Genomic DNA, 21,939 nt, shown 5'->3' on the forward strand with positions numbered 1-21,939 from the left:
TAAGACCACTGTCTTAGCTGCAAACTAAAGCCTGTGATTCCTCACACTCATTCAACCAGAGAGAAATGAAACAAATTGCAGGATGCCAAATCGATCTTCCTGTCCTGGTTGTTTGACTTCTGACACTGCCCCTTTCCCTTTATGTTCCTTTGATATGTTAAAGTCTTGCCTACTTTTAATGTATAAAAAGGAAAGTATAACTTCAGTCCAGTGAGCATGTGTTGAGTGCTAGGGGAAACCCTATCTCTGGATGTGCTCCCCTTCAGCTGATTGTATTAAAGATCTCTGTTGACAATCTCCCAACCTGAGTGAAGAATGAGTTTTCTTCGACAATTTGTATTTCAGATTTAAAAAAAATAATGAGGCAAAAGGATAGAATTGTCAGTTTTGGGGTATTATTTTGCCTACATATTTAAGTACATTAAAATAATATAACTTGTGTTCTACCCTCCTTATTTCAAGTGAGAACAAGTATTGGGACAGGTTTTTGCCACTTATTCAGGTGCTCAATATTACACTAATATTAAACAGAGCTAGAGTTAGAAGGTATAAATCAAGATGAAGACTAGAGTCTGTAGCACAAAAGAAATTGTGAAGACAAGAGCAAAATAAAAACTTTTAAGTATGATGGGCAAATGTTCGAGGTCAAATTCTTCCACGAGGGGGGTGCCTTCAAAGTGGAGATGACGGCATCGAAATTTTTTTGGCACGCCCTCTCTTTAAAGCCTTAGCCAAATATAAAGACAGTACGTACAGTTATAATTCAAAGTGAATAAAAAACTACACATCCCTGTTAACATGGCAGTGCTTGTGATCCTAGCGTTTAAACAACGAAACAGGGCAAAAAAATCAAGTCACATGAATTTGGGGCTGTGTTTCAAAAGCTAAACTTATCAGCAACAAAGCGAAATTCACACGATGGGCTACCTCAAACTGTCAGTTACAGGACTGTGTATGTTGCTTAAGCCACTCCTATTTAGCTTTTTAGTTATGGAGGCAGGAAGACGCCCCCCCCCCCTTCCCTCTTGGTGCTTGACTTGTCGCAATCTTTAACTGTTCCATGTCTGAACCGCAGTAGGGAGAGACACGTATGAAAAAAAGTGAATCCCAGCTACAATACAAATATATCTTTGTGGTAAGGGGGAGCAAAACATCAGTATTTACTGCTAGTAATTAGTGTAAGATTTATAGTTAAAAATCTGAGCCTAAATATAAAGTTGAATTCTCGACAAACAAAGCAACGTAGGAAATGCGCACTTTTTCTGCAAAAGATCAACCAGTCAACTCATGCTACATATCAAAGGGCAAGACGAATACACATGAAGCGGTGAAACAAAACATCTTCCTGAGATCATACTGTATATAAGAGCTGGGAAACCCTTGCGGTTTGTCTGTCCTGCAGGGCAGACCCAACACGCGTTGAAGTCATTATTGAGCTCAATAAAACAACTGAATCCACACAAGAGTGTGTCCTGCTCCTTTGATGAAGGATTTCCCACAACAATATGGCATAGTCGGCAAGGATTCTCCAGGTCTCTGGTAATTCCCAGACGGCACACAGGGTGAGTATATTTTTTTATGTTACCACCCAATTAGGTTGCCATAAGGGAAGGACCGGAAATGGAGAATATAAAGAATCGTTTATAGGGAAAAGAGTAAGGACACGTCTCTGTGAGATTCAGGGTAAAAATCCCTAATCTGAGACACGATTCCTCTGAGCTTGGTTTAGAAACCAAGACAAGACGTAGTTCCTCTGAGCTTGGGGCGGGTCTCTAAACCAGGGTGCTTTCCACCTGGGTCGAGGCAAAGTCCCTAAATGGAACAAGGTGAGCTGAGCGAGGGTATTGTGCCAGCAAGATTCCCTCTGAGTCCGGGTGGGCACCTCCTAAGGAAGCTAAAGTTAATATTATTTTAATAATATGATTATAGACCAGTTGTGCTAGCAGTTTAATCACCAGTGACTGCTGAGCTGAGAGTTAAGCGAGGAGTTGGTTCTGTATGCTAACACCAGACTCGTATTCACTGACTGACTGCTTCACAAGGGTACTTGTAAGTGTGCCGTCAGCTCCGCTGGCAGCACTGAGAGATTTGAAGATGGTATCTAGTCCAGATAAAGCAGGGTCAGTTCTAGACCACTAGGGGAGTCTTATAAGGACTAAAGAATTGATGGTAAAGGGAACATGGAAAAATAAGTTGTGTACTAAGATTGAAGTATGAACAGAATGGCAATAGTAGTGTTGTTAAATTATGAGAATATGGAAAGGGAATACATAAGAATGTTGTTTAGCTTTGCTAAGTCAAGAAAGAAGTCAAACATCTTTAAAAAAGCAAAGTTAAAAGAAGGGGTTGTGCAACTTAACAAAACGGGTAAAAAAAAAAGTAGTGACGGGCTGCGAGAGGTAGCAATGACAGAGAAGAATGTGAGGTGTGGAGAGGACAGAAGTTAAAATTAGTATATGTAATCTTCATATGTGATATAAAAATTGGAGTATAAATGTGAAGAATAACCTTCTGCCTTCCACAGCGCAACCCTGGTTAGGCGAGGAAGAATAATACAGCACACAATAGCACGCAACGTGTGCTCAAAAGTATGATAAAAAAATTGATCAACCCGATCGGAAGTAACAAACATTGCTTGTTGAAAAAAAAAACTAAATGGAATACGTAATGCTGTGTTTTAAAAGTTACACAGCCATTAAAACAGACACATGTAAAAGTAAAATGTATACGTTTACGCTAAAACTATAATAAAAAATTGTAACTAAAATGTTCGTGAAATACGACACATGATCCAACAATTTCCAAATTTAATGCAAAAACACTTTAGATGTGTACGTGTGTTTTCATTAATTTGTGTGCCGGCCTGTGTATGTGTGTGTGCACGCGTGTGTAGGTGAAAGAGCTCAGTGTGTGACTGCGTCTTTCAAAATATGACTATGTGAGTGTATTTAGCCAGCCGGACTGGCTAGAAATTAGAGACTCACGCAACTCACGTGAACAGAAAAATATAAGCATATCTAAAATGTACAAATACAAATATTAACAGAGTACAGGTAGACCTAAATGACTCAGATATATAAATGAGCCAGATAGTATCTGTATAAAATTAGCTATATAAATTTAGTTGAAAAAGCTGAAATATATGAGGAGAGCACAATCTCACAGTAATTAGCATTCGTGCCTCATACAGCTTAGCCTTGGGTTCAATTAATGGGGTGGTGTGTGCATTGAGTCTATATCTTCTCCCCGTATTTGTGTGGGTTCTGTTCCTACACTCTGGATTCTTCCCACAGTTCAAAGACATGCTGGTGGGTCAACTGGTATCTAAATAAAAAAGGGTGTGAGTGTACAGAGCCCTGTATCTGTGTGTGCCTTGTGGTGGATTGGAGTCTCATTCAGGGTGTTGGACAGGGGTGAGCTCCAGATCCCCTGCAAAGCTGAGATAGATAAAGCAGTAAAAAAGGAACAGATTAAAATTAAGATTAGGACCCCTGGTCTTCACTTTAGAAGTAAGACCTCAAAAAGAGTTTATTGTTCTCAAATTGACAGGGAGTGAGCTTCAGAGCTGTGGAACAAGGTGGCTAAAATCACGTCCTGGAAAATACTAAAGAAACTATTAAAAGATGTGCCTTAGCAGAGAGTTAGGCCCTGCTTATTTCAGTTAGTAATTAAAATCTAAAGCATTGCAGGGTTCAGAGTATAAGACTGCAGAGGGCAAAAGTTAAAAATTTTAAGTCAATGTGCTGAATAATGGAGAGCCAGTGCAGAGATGCCACAGTTGGGGCGATGTGGTCACAGTGCCTTAAATGTGTTAGGAGTCACAAAGTGGAGTTTTAACCATATGGTTTATTTAGAAGGTGAATAGAGAGACCCACTGTAAACTTATTACAGTAATCTAGTTGAAGTGTGATGGAGGCATGAGTAAGGGTGTTTGCAGCACTGTGTAAAGGGTGGTCTTGGCAGTTGTGACTATGTGGTCTTCCTCACTTTATGTTTGACTTAGATTTCCGAAAGCTGTAGTCGTCTATGACTAGGAGAAGACTGACAATTACAGAGTCACAATTTTAACAATGTGTTCTCAATAGGGATTCGACAGTTGATTGAATGCAGAATGTATAGGGTGTTGGACAACACAGAACCCTAATGGCAATCCAGTGGGAGAACAAAGCTGCTCTGATATAACACCTTTAGGTCTCACTCTTTGTCATCATTAAAAAAGGTAGATAAAGGCACCACTTTGTAACAAGAAAGAGATTAAGGAATTTTTTACATCATATAGATTCCTTCTGGATGAAATAGCCAAAGTATGTATTGAATCGTATTGGAATATACAAGTTTGGGAGTAACAGACGAATGTCTATATAATTAAGGTCATAAAGGGATAAGTTAAGGTAATGGCCCTTTTGGTATCTGAAGTGACAGGTGCTTCCCAAATAGGAAATTTAAATACTTAAGACATCCAACAGAGAGCTTCACTCAGAGAGGAAACAGAATGGAAGCAGCAGGGTGTAACACCTTGTAAGAAGTGAATCTGGAGAGTATCTCAGCAAAAAGATACAGGAACTCTGAGGAGTTGACAGAGTCATAAAAATCTGGCCCGTTAAGTGCTGGAATTTGATGCCACGAGCCCTGTGACCTCACGGAAGGAGCACAAAGCAGTAGGCCCTGGCTGATCAGAGCTGAAAGGTAAATGGCAACCAATCATAATTTCTTCAGATAGGAGACAAGGGAAAAGCATGCGTCTAGTCCATTTGGAAGGATTTCTATCCAGATCAACATGAAGTCTTAATGAATAACGACCCGTGTTTGTTTGGACATCTTGTGAGAAAAAGTTGAAAGTAGAGAGGAAAATTGATTAAAAAAAACTCTGTTATTAACATTCTATATCTTCAACAGTAGGACCAGTAGCTGCTTTCTAAATAATCTCATTACAGCTGTTATAATATCTGAGCGCTCGAAGAGTGAAGGCCTTGCTTCCATTACCTTATCAGTCGTAAAACGCAACTCTAATTAATCTGCTTGAGGCCTGGAAAAGTGTGTTCAACTCCCAACAGGAGGGACTGGATTGACAAAATAACCTGGCCTTTTGGGTTCCGAGATGGACTTGACCTAGTGGACCACCAAGTTATCACCCCAATGACCTCAAGTTGAAGGATTTATTGTTCTTTTCTGAACTGTGGATCGCAATCTTCAGGACAGACAGAGATGCCCCATTTATCTGGGAAACTGGACTGAACTATGAGGGGGGTAATAACCTGACAGATGGTAAATGTAAGTATAGGTATAAGTGTTGTATTTTATTTTTTGCACATCAGAGGCCTGTGCAATATCCTGTTATTGCAGAGGCGCCTGATGATATTCTTTGTTATAAGATACCAAGGAAAGTGTTATATGTTGAAGTCTAGTCTAGTGTCTGAAATTGAGTTTTACATTAATTCTGAAGTAAATGGATTATTTACATTGCATTTGAGCAATGACAAGTCAAGCTTTCGGAGAGTGTGAAACCAACTGGACTAAGTTAAACATGATAATTTAAAGTAGTTAATTTAGTAGTGAACTGGTGGTGATTTGTGCAATGGCGTGGAAATGTGGAAGCCTTCATGAATCCTTTACTGGTATACCCTTCCTCAGATAGCTCTGCTTAGTATTTTAGTAATTAAGCTTATCTAGGAAAGCAGAGTTTATCACAAGGACCATAGAGGTTATAAAATATAATCTGTGTAATAGCTCAGGTGACCACTCAGTAAGTAATGCACTGAGTCAGTCCATTAGATTACATTCTCTTGTGGCAGTGCTTATATGTTAAATAATACCAGTTCTGATATAACCTCTTCTGAGCCAATCACTACCTTTTTAAGGGCTGTACAGAGGTCGCCAACCCAGTGCTGTTTTTCTCGCTATCGAGGCATGGTGTGCCTGCAAAGGCTGTGCTGCTTGGTGCCACTGGAATCCACGTTCTGCCCACAAGTGTCAGGCTCCTTCACACTAGAGGGTTAGTGTCATTTAAACTCTGGTGGAGTGCAGAGCTGACTGAAAATGGAGAACTAAGAGAGGTGGTTTAGCTTGCAGTATCCAGTAATTAACAGGCAGGACAATCATTCAAGAAGAGGAAATTAAAAGTCAGTCTGGAGCATGGAATAGTGAGCAGGTTGGCAGACTCTGTGATGATTGGTGTGTAAATAGCTCATGACACAATTGGTGAGACACTGGGCAGTTGCCACATCGGAAGCCTCAGTGCTAGTTCCTGTGACTAGCATCATTATTTATTACCAAACTGTGAGATTTCTATTCATGAAATAGTAATTGGCCTTCTAGTCAGATATGAGGAACTAGGGTTTTACCACTGATCCCTCACCCACACCACCAGTTCTTCAACAGAGTTCAGGAAATCAAATCTAAAACTCCCAAGCTCAGGTCCTTCCAATAGGGAATGGCTAAGGCTGTAAGAGGAGTGCAAATTACCCAAAACGTCAGGTCAAATGAGTCGACGGGCTCTGCCTATGTGTACGTGGAGGGTAATAGGTAACCTACCGGGGTTATCGCTAGGTGGTTAACAGGAGGGACTGAAGTAGAACATAAAACAATTATATATATTATTGATGGAAAATATATATATAATTTATCTGTATTCAACACTACAGTATTAATTCAGGCACATTATGTAATATGTCGGCTTTTTTAACATATCTTAAGCAGCTCCAACAATTGCAGCTACACATCAAAGGACAAGACTTGGGACAGGACTTAGCAGGTCAACTCATGTTACATATCAAAGGACAGGACTTGAGACAGGACCAACTGGTCAACTCATGCTACATATCAAAGGGCAAGACGAATACACATGAAGCGGTGAAACAAAACATCTTCCTGAGATCATACTGTATATAAGAGCTGGGAAACCCTTGCGGTTTGTCTGTTCTGCGGGGCAGACCCAACGCGCATTGATGTCATTATTGAGCTCAATAAAACAACTGAATCCACACAGGACTGTGTCCTGCTCCTTTGATGAAGGATTTCCCACAACATTATTGATAACTAATAGTTTGTGCTAGTACCTAACTTTCTTAATTTAAAACGATGTATTTAAAACGATGAACTAAGTGTGACATTACATTCGGAAATACAATCGAGAATAGTTTTGTGGTGTTTGTATAGATTAAACTTTTCTAAAATGCATAACAAAATTAAAGACGATTAAAATCAGTAATCTTTCCATGTGTAATGTCATTAGAAAATACAACACGTCCCTGCTTTGTCTAACGATGGCATCAAAAAAGAATAATAATAATGAGAAAGCTGTGCTTAATGATAATTAAGGGACTTAGAAGTCAAAGAAGATGATTTACGTTGTTTAATTTCATACACTAAGTTATGAATGCAGACGCAATTGGTGCCATACGCAGTCCATGCTATAGAACGGCCATTGTGCAATACTAAGGTCTGCGCCTCCCCCTCTGACGGAGTGCAGTGGGCGCTACGCCATTTTCAGAGCCTCTGATTGGGGAAAAAAAGACCTGCTGATCTGTCCTGCATAACAGGAAGAGAAAAAATGTGATTTTTTTCTGTACAAAAAATGTGTTTATGTTTGCGTTTATAAAATTCAAGTATTTTAAACATTTAACTAAGAAGCAAAAAACTTACAGCTTACACAAAGATTCTAAGATGATCATGAGGAAGAAAAATCACCCGTTTTCCATGCATAAAAAGTGGTTATTAACTATTTAAATCTGTTTTTATAACTTTAAAAGTCATGCAATGTCTAAGTTTAGCAGGAACACATCATTGTATCTTATTTTTTATTTCTTTTTTAAAAAATTAAAAAATGGTTTGACCAGCCAACAACCAGTGCAGAGATTAGCAAAATCAACAATATGGAATATCTTGAAAAATATAAAACTAATGGATGAGTCAAAACCAGGTATTCCAAGAAAGGCAACAGCAAAATTTCAGAAAAAGCATTAGAGCTGTGAAGAAACCCTAAAATAACAGCCAAACAGTTTGAAGACAATTTCTAGAGTACAAGGTTGAAAATATATAAACACACTTCAAGCAGAAGACTCTCCTGAACTAAATTCTATTGAACATGATTTTTACTTGAAGAAGAAACTCAGAAAGTCAGAAGTCAGAAAACCCATAAACAGACAAAAACTGAAAGTCACTGGAGCTAAGGATTTGCAGATTTATAAGAAACATTAATAGTCTGATGATATCAACGGGTCACAGATTTGAAATCAGCGTAAGGTGTATGCAGTCAATTACTAATTTAGAGTTTAATTTAACTTAATTTGTCCCAATACTTATGGTATGCTAACCTAAAATTGGGGGTTATCGAACATGAAAACGTTTTTTGTTCTAACACATATGCACAATTTTATTCTGAAACAAAAGCTTTCTATATTCTATAAAGAATATGTTTATGAAAATGTCTTTACTTTTCCCTCATTTTTATCTTCTAATCTCAAAATACATTTAAAAAGTTAATAATACGCAGCAAAAATGACTAACTTCACTTCACTATCCCAGTACAGAAACAGCACCCATGTCCATTGTCTCTATTAGTGACGACTCACACAGATCCCTTTCCTGGAATGTATTCTCGGAAAAATGTGATGCATTTCTGTATTAGTTTATTGTTACAGTTAATTACAGTTATGACAGTTCTAATATTCTACATTCTGTATGTATCTGTATATACAGTGCCTTGCAAAAGTATTCAGACCCTTTAAAAGTATTAAAATTTAAGTATTATTTGTAAACAGCAACATCTTTTTCCAATCTGTTATTCTATTGCAAACTTAGATGCTCAATTTTTAAAGACAAATAAGATATCTTCTGACAAAGTCAAAAGGTGAAATATGTTGTTGTATAAGTATCAGGACCCCTATGCTTCTGTAGCTCAAGATTCACACAGGTGAAAGAAATTGCAGTAATGAGGACATAGAGGCCTCACCATTGGCCTCTGCTTGTGCATCACTTAAGTGTCTGTCACATTTACTAGGAAAAAAAGTCTGTTTAGGGATCACTGGTCAGGCAGTAAAACTGAAGGAAAGGTTTGAAACTGAAGTCAAAAGAGCACCCTAAGAAAGCTAGAGAAAAGCTGATAATAATGCATAGATACAAAAAATATGAAAGATACTAGTAAGCACTGATAGCTCAATAAACCAATAAGTGGAAGCTGCCTAAAAAGCCCATTCCTCAAAAACCAGCCGAACATGGAGGAGATAAACCACTGAGTTTTTCAAATCATTTTGGGGCGTTCTCTTGCCGATAGCAAGGTAAGGGTGCATCAGTCAACCATTTCAAGAGCTGGATGAACATCACTCCTAACCTTTGTGCAAAGTTGATAGACACCTATCCCAAAAGAATAAAAGATGTTGTTGAGGTAAAAGTTGGCTGTACCAAATATTAATTTGTTGGGTCTGAATACTTGGGTAAGCAGTGTATTTCAGTTTTTGAGTTTCTTTAAATATCTGCTGACTAATTTGATCTTTAAAAAAATCAGTTTGAGCATGTGGGTTTACAATAAAAATACATGTATCATTTATAATCCAGCAACGTTTGAAAAATGTTAAAGGGTCTGAATACTTTTACAAGGCACAGTACTTGGGGAAGCAACTAAAGGTTAACTTTATGCAAATGAACATACCTCTGATAATTGTCCACTACCTCTGGATCCAGTGTCATTGATCTAGAACAAAAAGAAATCAGATTATTACAAAATGCTTAAATAAGATTTAGGTGACTAGGAAGCCTCTTAGAGTTTAGATAAAGTTTGTGACACCTGGCAGTGTAAACACTTCTGGCTGCAATGCAGAGGGGATGTTTGTTGAGATGTGGGGGGTTCCAAATCAATAACAATTGTAAAGTTTACCCTGGTCTATCTAGGTAATTAAGTTGTGTGTTAATGATTGTCAATGAGCTATCCAGAAAAACACCTTATCAGATCTCATTTAGACAACAGAAAAGTGGAAAGGAGAAGAAGAGAGGGAGAGGAGAGAAGAGAAAGGATTCCGGAGGACATAGAATTTAAAGCTTGTGCCAGGCGAGAACCCCTACTTTCCATTCATCCAAGCAAAACCTGACTGGAACCAAGTATCTGAACCTTGCTAGAGAGAGCTTTGTGTTCTGTGTTTTTAAGGAACTTGGGTTACCTGGGTAAAACATACTTCGGTTAGAGAAGTCTTTCCTGCTTAGGGGTACCATATATTTTGTGGCACCTGGGTCTGCAGAGAGATTTAACTGCAGGTTGTATTGCATTTGTTCAGAAGTCACCTTCTCTTTTATTTGGCCTCTGAAGGCATTATTCAAGAGATTAGTACTTAAGAGCAGTCTGGAGGGTTTTCTTGGTGACTAGAACATTAGGGCTCTCGGACGCCTTGTTTGTACAAAATGCAAAGAATGTTTTGCAATAATTTTTGGCAAAAAATAAATGGGCTATCTGACTATTTACTTTTTCGATAGCCTAAAAATTCATTCAGATCTGTGCATGTAATGTAGTACATTTTACTGCCCTTGTATGTGTTTAACTCTTGTCAAATGTGTTGTTAAAAGTCTCTTCCCAGAGTGCTGGCTGACACTGAAAAAAAGGCTACAGGACCTCCGTAAATAGTGTTGTGTGTTCTACCCAAGAACGTTCTCTCGGTTATTGCTGCACGAAGCCCACATTTGCTACAGTGGATAGTGGAACGAAACAGACTGTCAGTGACAAATTCGATAAAAGTTTGATAAGTTTGATTGCCTATTTGATAGTTGTAGTGTTTGTGCAAAAATGATGAAGCAAAGAGACTTACAGTTACCACAAGGAACGGGAGCATGATTATTTTTTGTACTTTCGCATTCAAATCTGCAATGCTAGCGTCTACGAGAAAAAAGGAATAATAGAACAACATTTCAAAACTGCACACAAAACGTATGATGTGGACTTTCCCACTAAAAGTGAGTTATAGAAACGAAAAGTGGAAAAATTAGAATCAACTAGCAGTAGTCGGTTTTCCCTCTAATACAAGAGGGAAAGCAGCAATCATCGCATCATTCTGTGTGAGCCATGTCCTGGCTAAACATAAAAAGTCATTCAGGGATCGAGAAATAAGTCATCGTCCTTCGAGCTGGTCTTTGGCAGCACTACGTTTGCTTCAGTGTCTCTCATTTCTCCACTCTAACCACAATCCTGTCAGCCACCACCATGTGGGTAAACACCACGTTAGCTGCCCGGTCTGCAACACGCACGCGCACTTGCGCAGTATTTTGTGCGCATGAGCATATCATGTCCAAAGCATAAACATATATATAGAACATTTATCAAAATTTTTGTTAAAATTATATCGAGGAAAATTATATCGCGATAATTATCGTTATCGAATTATTGCCCAGCACTAGTTGTATGTTTTGTTATTTGTAGTTTTGTTTGTCTTGTCATTGTTAATAAACATTTGTTGAAGCAAACATGCCTAGATTATTGCTCTTTTCTACAAAGCTTTGCCCAAGAATAAAGAATTCATATGCCTCTAATTATAGCAACCACTCAGGTATTTTCTGGAGAAATCACTTACAATTTGTAATCAGTTACAATTTTTGTAATTATATTCAACTTCACTGTAGCTATTTGCTTTTCTAAACCCTTCAAATTATAGGTACCAAATGGTATTCCAAAAGGAATTATTTAAAAATTTATGAATGAGCTTTGGATGTGCAAAGGATGTCATAATTGCTGCTTAAGGTGGCACTAAGCAGGGCTATGAGATGTAAAGTGAACCGGCATGTTGGTTGAAAGAGAAAAAAACAGAAGAGGGAAGCTGCAGGCAATGCAGTGCAATAGCAAGCTAGGACAGAAACAGAGAATGGTGTAGGTAAATTTGCCAGATTTGTAGTCATAGCAAGCAGGGTTTAAAACCGGATGAGTATGATATTAATATATGAGTGACTGAGTTTGACATATTGAAAGAACTATTTTATTGATGTCATTTTAATGTACAGACAGGGCTATTCCCAAACTGAACTTGTAACTTGAAAATAAAACAAGAAGTGCAAGACAGTCTTTCTTAGCTGCAGGTCAGTTCTGGTAAGAACACACAGTACTACGTCTCCTTGTGTCCCTTCATTTCCTGGGTATCCGTACAAATACCCCTAAAGACCTAACGTAATAGCCCTACCCTATCACCAAGGGAAATTGCTAGACTGCCCCCTCCTACTCTCCAAGTGTCTCTTTGTCAGGTGTCTCTTCCTGACTGGTCTAGGTACAGACAGCAATGCACTGGACAGGTGGTCGTTTAAGGCAGTCACCACATTATGGCCTCCCCAACTTTCCTAGTTGGCTCTAGCTCCACTTCTTTGGCCTCCTCTTCCAAGGTTTCTTGGCCAACCTCCACAGAACTGAAGTCTGGTCACCCTAAGAAGCTTGACAACAGATACTGGAGAAACACCACTAACCAATTCCTCATTCCTCGGGTCACAAGCAAGCAATTACATTAATCCTGTCTTTGGGTGTTTGTACTGGCTTCCTATCAGGTTTCAAGTCAAACCAGCAGTAATAGGACACCAGGCCTAGAAACCCTCAAACCTTTTCCACTGTGCTAGCCTTTGCCTTCTTCAAGTCAATGGAAACCCCTTGGTGACTCACCACATGTCACAAGAACAGTGCCCTTGCCCGCAGGAGACTGCACTTCTTTAGATTCAGCCCCATCCCTGCCTCCCAGATACACTAGAACACGAGCCACAGGTTTACCATGTCTTTATCGAAATTGGACACATGTACCAGGACATCGTCCAAGTAGATTGCATACATGCATTTACAATGGCACCTATGCCAGCACTCTTTCCAACAGCGGCTCAAAGGTGACCAGGACATTACACAGGTCAAAGGATATAACCTGAAACTGCCACAGCCCCCTCCCCAGGGGGAATAAAGTCTTCAGCCAGCCAGTCTGGAGCCAGCTCCACCTACCAACAGCCACTGTAGGGGTCCAAGGAGCAGAAACATAAACCACATTAGGGTATCCCAAAGGTCTCAGAAGGTTTTGGGAGAGGTTGCTCCTGCTTGCTGAAGAAGGTCCATGCCCAGAATGCAGGAATCCCACATGGGGCTAACAAGAACTTTTGGTGCCAGGTGTGATCTCCCACTTTCACAGGCAGCACCCACCACCATAACTTGGCTTCTGTGCAACCTGTCACTGCACACAGCAACCAAACAGTCTCTTTCCACATGACCTTGCAGTCTCACAGCAACACAAACAGACCTTCATGGCTCAATTGCAAGATGATGGAGCCAGTGTCAACCAAGGATTTCAGCTGCACAGCCCCACCGCACATGAAACTGGCTAGCACCTTCACCCACTCTGCCGTTTATCAATTGTAGGCATCTGGCACACTTATCTGGGGATTTGTTGTGTGTGTAGGGTGGGTTAGCCGCAGTGCAGCCACCCTAAGCCTGTTTCCCTTAGGAACTGCTCCATGCCTCCCAGGATAGCTCAGTTGTAGATGGCCCTACCTTCCACAATCTCAGCAACTCGGGCCTCTTGCTTAGTTGGCCTCCACCACAGGGCTCATTTCCACCCCCTCCAACTCTAACTGCACAGCCCTGCTTCCCTGCAATACTCCACTCAACAAATAATGAGCTTTAACAGCCTTTATCTATTCAATTGCTGAATTAAAACTGGAAAGTAGTACTTGAATTTAGGCACAAAAGCAGTACCTGATGATGCAAGCCAACAGCACTAGCTCCTCTTTTGCTACTCCAGGCAGAGAGGGATAGCTCCCAACTAGAAGATAAAATGTCTACTAATTTCTAGTCACTCACTTTTAAGTTTTGACTACAGTCTCATTTTTATGCGACAAAAATATTTTAGTCAGTTTATTTATATAATAAAATGTAAATGTGTTTCTAAGAAAATATTTATTCTGTTAAAATTGTCAGAAGCACTTATATAGAGACATTGTATGAACCCATGCTAATAATCATTTTGCTTCTGTTAATGATTTCATACTTGAATGCTTCCCCAAGTATTTTTTTCCATCTTCCCCATATAACTAAATCTCATTGGATCCGTCTACTCCAAACTTAACCAGTTCCTCACTGCAGATAAGGATAAAAAAAAAACATCAACACACCCACTACTTTCACTAATCTAAATCTTGTTACTAACTCGGCCCTTTCACACCTGAAGAAGGTTCCACAGCCAAAACATTGCGTTTCTTTTCTTTTCTTTCAGCATGGAATAAACCTTTACTCGTTCCTTTGAAGTAAATAAGACTGCTTTGTGAATATTTATATTACACATAACAGATCTTTTTGTTTCACTTACAAAAGGTACTTTCATTGACATCTGCGAATTGCAATTCTATACCAAGCATTGTATAGCAATCTGAGTACATACCTGTGGAAGCATACATAGACTGCAAAGGCTGCAAACCTTTGCCTGGTCCATTGTACAACAATGCTTTGCCTAAGGTTCATGTCAAAATAAAAGGAAAATTGATAATATCTGATAATAATCTGAGTGTTTCATGAAATCAATATTAATTGTAAAGATAAAGTTCATTTAAATTATTTAAAAACTCATTTCCATATAATACTAACTTAATTTTATGTTCTAGTTAAAACTACTAATATGGTCAATAGCAATATCCCAGTGAAGCCCATCACACATATATAATTAATACAGCAAAAGGGAAAAGGATTGGGACTTATTCTTATTTATGTACTAATAAAATGTATATTCCAGACCAAAAGATTAATGAGGCTATAGAGTCTCATCTTTTGTTTTTGGGTACATGTTTAACCACATTAGAACAATATCAATCCCCAACTTCAAGTGAGCATACTGTAAGTATTGAGACTAAAAGGTTAACAAGTATTTCTATTACTTGGGCATTGCAAACAATTGTGAAGATGGGAGCAAAGAAAATTCAATTGAAACCACTGTAGAGAGACTGGGTAAAATCAGCAATATGCATTGTCTTGAAAAAGAAAAATTTGGAGGAGTAAGAAATTGTCAAAGACCAGGTCATCCACGAAAGACAACAACAACTGATGTCAGAAAAGTTTGGATCTGTGAAGAAAAACAATTTCCAGAGTGCAGGGCTTAAAATATTGCATCTTACTGTGCACCTAACCTGAATCCCATTGTGGATTCACTATACTTGTTGAAGAGAAAACTAAATTCCGCAAACAGACAACGACTACAAATGGCTAACGCTTGGCAAACCATTTAAAGGGAACATATCAAGAATGTGGTGATGCCAACGGGTTGCAGACTTGAAGTTATTGCATGTAAGCTTTATGCAATCAAATACTGACTTAACACCAATTTAATCTACTTTAATTTGTTGCAATACTTATAATGACCTGCAAATGGGGTGTGAATGAACACCAAATCATTTTTGTTCTAATATGGTTTAACACACATGCACAAAAATATCTAGTATTAATTACTGTAATAACACATTGTTAGAATGTTCTACATTCTGTATATATAAATGTTAAATTAACATAACTGATTGCTCTCCACCACCTCTGGATCCAGTGTAACAGGTCTGAAACATATGTAATCAAATTATTACAAACATGATTTAATCTGATCAAGACAACACACCTTCAAATTATACCTAATTGCATTTCAAAGAGAAAACACTCTTATTAATTTTTAAACACTCAAATTCATTTTTAACTAGGCACGGCATAACATGCCAAAACAACAAAAACGACTTCACCAAGATGCCAATTTTTAAAGAGGAAAATATATTGAAGGTTGTCTTCAATCACTTGAACAGTTCTAGATATATATGAGCCTTAAAATCCACCCATTTCCTAACCGTTTTTTCCAATAAAGAGTCATGGGGGATGCTGCAGCTTAACCTGGCAAGCTGAGCAAAAGGCAGGATACACCCTGTATGGGATGTTAGTCCATCACAAGGCACACACACTGACACAACTGCCAGAAGCCAATTAACTTAAAAGTATGTATTTGGAATGTGTGAGAAACCCCACATGAATACACAACTCCATGCAGATAAAACCCTCAGAATTGAACCCAGGACCCCACCTTTGCGAGGCAGCAATACTAACCATGCTGTCCAAGCCTTAACCTGTCCTCTATTATATTCGAAAAAGGGGAGTTTCCTTAATGCATACAGCATCACAACAATAAACATATAAATATTCCACATTAAAGGGGTTTAAGTGTACTAAAACAAAAACACTAAAAACATTTCACAGACAAAAACTATAATATTCTTAATATGTGCCTTTATTAAAGTTGAAAAAAATATAATCACTTTATGTTTTATAAATACATTCAAACCCTCAGCTTAAATTAATGGGTGGAGGTTTGTCCAATAAATCACAAAATAACATTTTTTTCAGCCCCCCAAACACTAAAGCACTGTATAATCATTTCTGGATATTCTGACTTAAATTTTAACAAATTAAATCATCACAATGAATGAGAATTTGTATCGTTGATATACAAGGTCTTTATTTCATGTGTCTCAAATATACTGTATAAAATTAAAGCATACAAAACTTTACCTATCATAAGTAATGGGTATTTGGTATTTCTGATTTTACAGACAAAATACTGTTACAGCTATATGTGACTAGGAAGTGTCTCGAAGACACCTGTGGGCAAAGTACATCCTGCGGGTCAGTTGTAACCGGCCCTTGAGGTAAAAAATAAATGAATCAATGTTCGCCATATTCCAGTTTGTTTGGTGCAGTTTTTTCTTACATTTCATTATTTGTGCCGTTAGATGGCACATGAATGCTTTACCACAGTGGTTCCAAACTTTGCATCGCGCCACCATTGTTGGTCAGAGGTGTCGCAGGTATCGCCAGTCGAAGAAAGATTTATTACAAGCAAAACCCGCTGTTCATGCACACAATGTATGAGTAGCACGCTACCTAGCGGATTTGAAAATAGTAGATTGTGTCAAATGACACTGGCCACGAGAATCTGAAGTCTATAAGCAGCATACCAGTTGACCACAGCTTTGGTGTTTCTATGAGTGGTCATTTTGTGAGTTTTTTTGTTACAAAATCGCTATTTAGAGGTTTTTAAATATGAGTAAAAAGCGTGAAGGACATGGAGCCTAGTTCTAAAGAGAAACGGAAACCAAATACAGAAAGTATGATGGCAGTTTCTTGAATTTCTGTTTCACGTGCACAATTGTGGGCACTGAAGAATTTCCTCAGTGTGTTGTCTGCCGAGTGCATGCTTCCCAATAAACTGAAACGTAATTTGGAAACTGTTCACAGCAGTTTGATAAGCAAGCCTCGTGAGTATTTTTCACGCAAGCTAAATGAATGAACAGAAAGCTTCTTTTTCTAACCAAGCTCCCTAGCAAAGTTCTTCTTTCATCATAGAAAGTTGCGCACCAAGTAGCACAATGCAAAAAAACTCATACTATTAGAGTACCAAGGAATAAGCAACACAGCTCTGTGAGTTCTGCTTCCTTTTGCAATTTCCTGTCTTTGTGAGGCTGAGTTTTCAGCACTTGCGGTTATCAAATCCAAGTTCAGATCAAGAGTCAATGGCGAGAAGGAGATGCACGTTGCCATTTCAAAAATACCCACTATTTTTGGTGAATTATGTTAATAATTTATTAAACAAGCCTACCTACACATTAAGAGGCACAAAAAAGACATTGTATTTCTCCCCCTTCTATAAAAACATTCATGTAAAACTTTTACTTTTGCATTTTACAAAGATGCTGACTTTTTTTAAAGTCATTATTAACCAAAAAGTATTTTGGTTTTGAAAATGATTAAAAATAAAACAAAAAGGATCAACTGTTTTTATTTTGACACATCATTTCCTTTTCAAATTTATAATCTTTTGTAAAATATCTCACTGCCATAGAACTTATTTGTGAGAAAGGGGAGGCATGTGGAAAATTTGATAGGTCAAGGGAGGCACGGACCAAAAAATATTGGGAAACCCTGCTTTACCAATTTAATTCACCAATTAGAGTGGGTCCATCTTAGTGTGAGGGAACCTGAGCCAAAATGAGCGGATTGAAGAAGCGGAAAGTTGACAGTGAATGGAGAGTGTTCAACAAAGAATGGACAGCAAAATACTTTTTCACAGAGGTTGGAACAAAGGCTATATATGCAGTGTTGAAAGATTAAAATCTCAGCATTTTTGGCAGTTTAGAAACACACCACATAAGATCACATTAAGACCACAAAGAGAGAAGAAAAAGAACAGGACGAGAGGAAAAGAGGAGAAAGAAGGTCAGACCACAAGAGAGGAGTCAGGAAGAGTTGGAACTTAAGAGTTGGAGCCCCTACTTCATGATCATCCAAACAAACTCTGACTGGAGCTACTGTAAGTGTTTGAACCTTGCTAGAGAGAACTTGCTGTTCTGTGTTTTTAGGGAACTTGTGTTTCCTCGGTCAAAAATACCTTGGTTAGAGACGTCTTTCCTGCTTAGGGTGCATTTAAAGAATAGATAGATAGGCTCCCATTTATTTTGTGGCACTCGGGTTTGCAGACAGATTCAACTGCAAGTCGTTTTCCATTTATTAAGAAAGGCAGCTTATATCTTATTTGGCCTCTGCAGGCATTTTTTTAAAAGATATTGGTACTTAGTAGAATTCTGGGGGGTTTTCTGGGTGATCTGAACATTAGACCTCTGGAATGACTTGTTTGTACATACTGTAAATATAGTAGCTCATGTGTTGTATGTTTTGTTGTGTATACTCTGTGTATTGTCATCATTAAATATTTTTAACCAAGTGTGCCTGAATTCACCCCCCAAAAAATTCACCTGCCTCTAATTATACAAGCTGCTCTGGTATATTCTGGAGAATCACTTACAAATTGGGGGTTATGAATATTTATTATACGTATTGCCTAAACCACTCTGTCAATTACTAATATTCACAATTCAGGTAATCAACTATTTGTAACAATACAAACGGTCTTAGTATGCTTAACACGGCCAGCCATTTAACACAGCAGTCCTACCAAACACCTGAACTAAGAAATCTTAAAATATCTGAAGATAGCCCTAAAAGTAACAAGAGATACAATGGATGTTTAACATGCTTAATATATCCTAAGTTTATTATTGTAAGTCACATTGAAGATTATATTTAATTTCATATTGCACACAAACATTTTTAAAGTACTTTCAGGAGTCAGTTCTTTATATAAAGCTTTGAGATCCAATTTAAACAAAAATGATTTTTCTATTAACACTTTAAAGACTAAATTTCTTATTATGTTTATTAAGATTAAGGTAGTGTTTTAGAACATAAGAAAAAATACAAACACAATGAGGCCATGTGGGCCATCTAGCCTATTTTTTTTAAATTAGGGCGCTAGCTAGCATACCGAAGGTCTGGTACAACTGATTCTTGAAAGAAACCAGGATTGGCTTCAACATGGCTGAATAACTTACTCCACATTTGCCCAATGTTTTGTGTATAGTAGTTACGAAGGCCACAACTTTGCACATTATGGAAAATTTTAGTTCTTAATGTAATGTAAAACTGAATTTTAAAGAACACTTGTCAACCCAAATATAATCCACACAGACATGGGAACCCACTTGATCAACCACCGCAGTGCAGTACTCGGGCTAGCTGGCTTATAACAGCCGCACTAAATGGCAGACAAATGGAAGAGAGATTCTGAACACCAGGTCAAGTAACCATTAATAAATCATTTTTGTACATCAAATGTTTTAGGTTGTCCATAATCGACTGATGTAATGTACTGCATTTGCATTTGTTTCTTTCAGCGCCGGTTTGTTTCTGCAGTGAGGCCCTTAGCCGTGTACGTTCAATACGTAAAATCCAGAGCAATGTAAAGTTAACATTATTTATACCGATGCACATCGTCACAAAACGCAAGAGGACAAAATATGCGGCTAAAAAACTGCAAGCGAATAGAATACTAAAACGAAACGGAAGAGAAAGAATACATATGTTGTCATTCACTATAGCAAATACAAATCAGTTTGCACTTACTTCTCATATTTTGTTGCCAACTCATCCAATGTAGATGCGCACATTTCACTACACTGGAGTAACTCCATTTCATTGGCCTGGTATCACTTTTACACAAAACGCCAAACATTCAAGTTCCACACTACACAAAATCTACTAGCTTCCCCCACCATAAAAGCAGAATATCAAAAGAAGTCACTCTAAGCGCGCCAGCACCAACATCAAAAGCTGTAGCCAATCAAAGTTCCTGCCTTTGAAATTTGAAGAAATTATGCAGTGAAACGTCCAATGACTTTCTCGCTCAAACAAGGAAGCAGGCCTCTGTTATCTGAGTATCCGCTTATGTAGTTTGACTTTGTTACAAACCATGGAATCATATTTGACACGCGTATTTCTATCTCATTAATTACACAATAATGAACTGGGAGCCAGTTTCATTGTAATATATTAAATACCCTATAAAACAGTCTATTCTAGCTGGCAACATTAAAAAAATTGCGAAACTCGTCTGATTTTAAAACTTAAAAAAATATATTTGATGGGAGGGGGTAAACCCGGAAAGACTGGACACACCCAATAACTGAACAGATTTTATTATTTCTTACATTGGCCTATTTTTATTAATTTCTGCACTATTACCTAAAATAACAATAGTACAAATTCTAGGGAAAAGGAGTCAAAATATTGTTCACCATAGATGTTCAAGTCCTAATGCCTTTGTCCCAGTATTTAAAAGTAATAGGTACAGATATACTTAATTGAAATATAATAGTTTTGTCCTATGGCACATCTGCAACAATAGTGAGAAAGAGTAAGAAGTAAGAAATATATTTTACACTGCTGGATTAGTATTGTAGAGGGGATAAAACTTTTCCTGAGTATATTAACTATTACACCTGGGGACAGAGAGGCATCCTTCAACTGTGAGGAGTGTAAATTCACAATGCACAGGGTGAGGCCCACACTAAAACCCCTTAGACCAGTGGTTCTCAACCTTTTTATCAACTGTACCGCAACCGTGGCTAAAAGCAAGTCTCGTGGGCCGCATATATTATTTACTACTAGGCCTACCTTATCTGAGTGCATAATAGCTATTATAATATGTATATATTATTGTAGTATTTTCAGATTCGGTGAGGACGGACACAGTGACTCAGACACTCGTTGGCTGAAAAAAAGCGCTTTATTTTTCGGCACAGCCAGCACAGCACCCCCGCGCCCCAGAAAGAGAGTGAGAGTGTGAGAGAGAACGAGCAAGCTCCAGAGAGAGCAACACACTGGGGTATATTCGGGGAAGTTACACAGGGATAGGGTGGAAATTGGGTACAAGTATAACAGGGCTCCCAAACCAGGGAACTATTTAAAAGAATCCGGTCGATTTCGCCAAACTGTAAGCCTGTTTTGCAATGGGTTAGCTGCACTGGTCAGTGGCTTTCCTAGTCCCAGCCCTGACCAATACTACTCCCGTCCTGCCCCTCGCCACGTACCCCAGCCAGGCAGCCTTCAGCCGCAGCGCCAGGCGAATGCGCTACACTGCCCTCACCTGAGACGTCTGGCGTCCCGCCAGCATCAAATAGCCCGCCTACGTCCAGCACACAATCCTACAGCCTCTGCGGCACCCGGTGAGTGCACCCGCTGCATCGAGGTGGAGTCTGGCAGTCCGCCCCATCAGCCCCTACTGGCCCAGTGAAATCTGGAACTGGCTGCTTCCCGGGATACTCCGCGCCCTCCTGTTCCAGCACCTCCTCGCGAGTCCTGAAGGGAGCCAGGTGGTCTCAGTGCAGGACCACCACCCTCCCTTGCTTCCAGAACCAGACATGGAAGCAGATCTCCCCCACAACCTCCATGACCTTCCCCTTGTCCTTCCCAGGCCAGAGTCAGCTTCGGGTTGTAGACCCAGACGAGGTCCCTGGGTCTAAAAGGGGTCCCCCTGCAGCGCAGATCGTAGTACTGCTTCTGCCGCACCCCTGCCTGAGTCAGGCAGATTCTGG

General features: G+C 38.9%; 1 protein-coding gene across 2 annotated transcripts in view; it reads right to left on the reverse strand.

Moving 5' to 3' along the window:
• The window catches only part of ercc6l (excision repair cross-complementation group 6-like), a 41,139-nt gene extending 20,866 nt beyond the window's left edge, over positions 1-20,273 (reverse strand). For both annotated transcript variants that reach the window (XM_069193422.1, XM_015351115.2), the window contains exons 1-2: positions 19,970-20,273; positions 9,647-9,688 (exon numbers count right to left, since the gene is read on the reverse strand). In XM_069193422.1, coding sequence (XP_069049523.1) covers positions 9,647-9,688; positions 19,970-20,037 — 110 coding nt within the window. In that variant the 5' untranslated portion in view covers positions 20,038-20,273. The remainder of the gene's footprint in view (positions 1-9,646; positions 9,689-19,969) is intronic.
• Between the last annotated feature and the right edge of the window lie 1,666 nt (positions 20,274-21,939).

This window comes from Lepisosteus oculatus, chromosome 8 (genome assembly GCF_040954835.1).
Source record: "Lepisosteus oculatus isolate fLepOcu1 chromosome 8, fLepOcu1.hap2, whole genome shotgun sequence".
Classification (NCBI taxonomy): domain Eukaryota; kingdom Metazoa; phylum Chordata; class Actinopteri; order Semionotiformes; family Lepisosteidae; genus Lepisosteus; species Lepisosteus oculatus.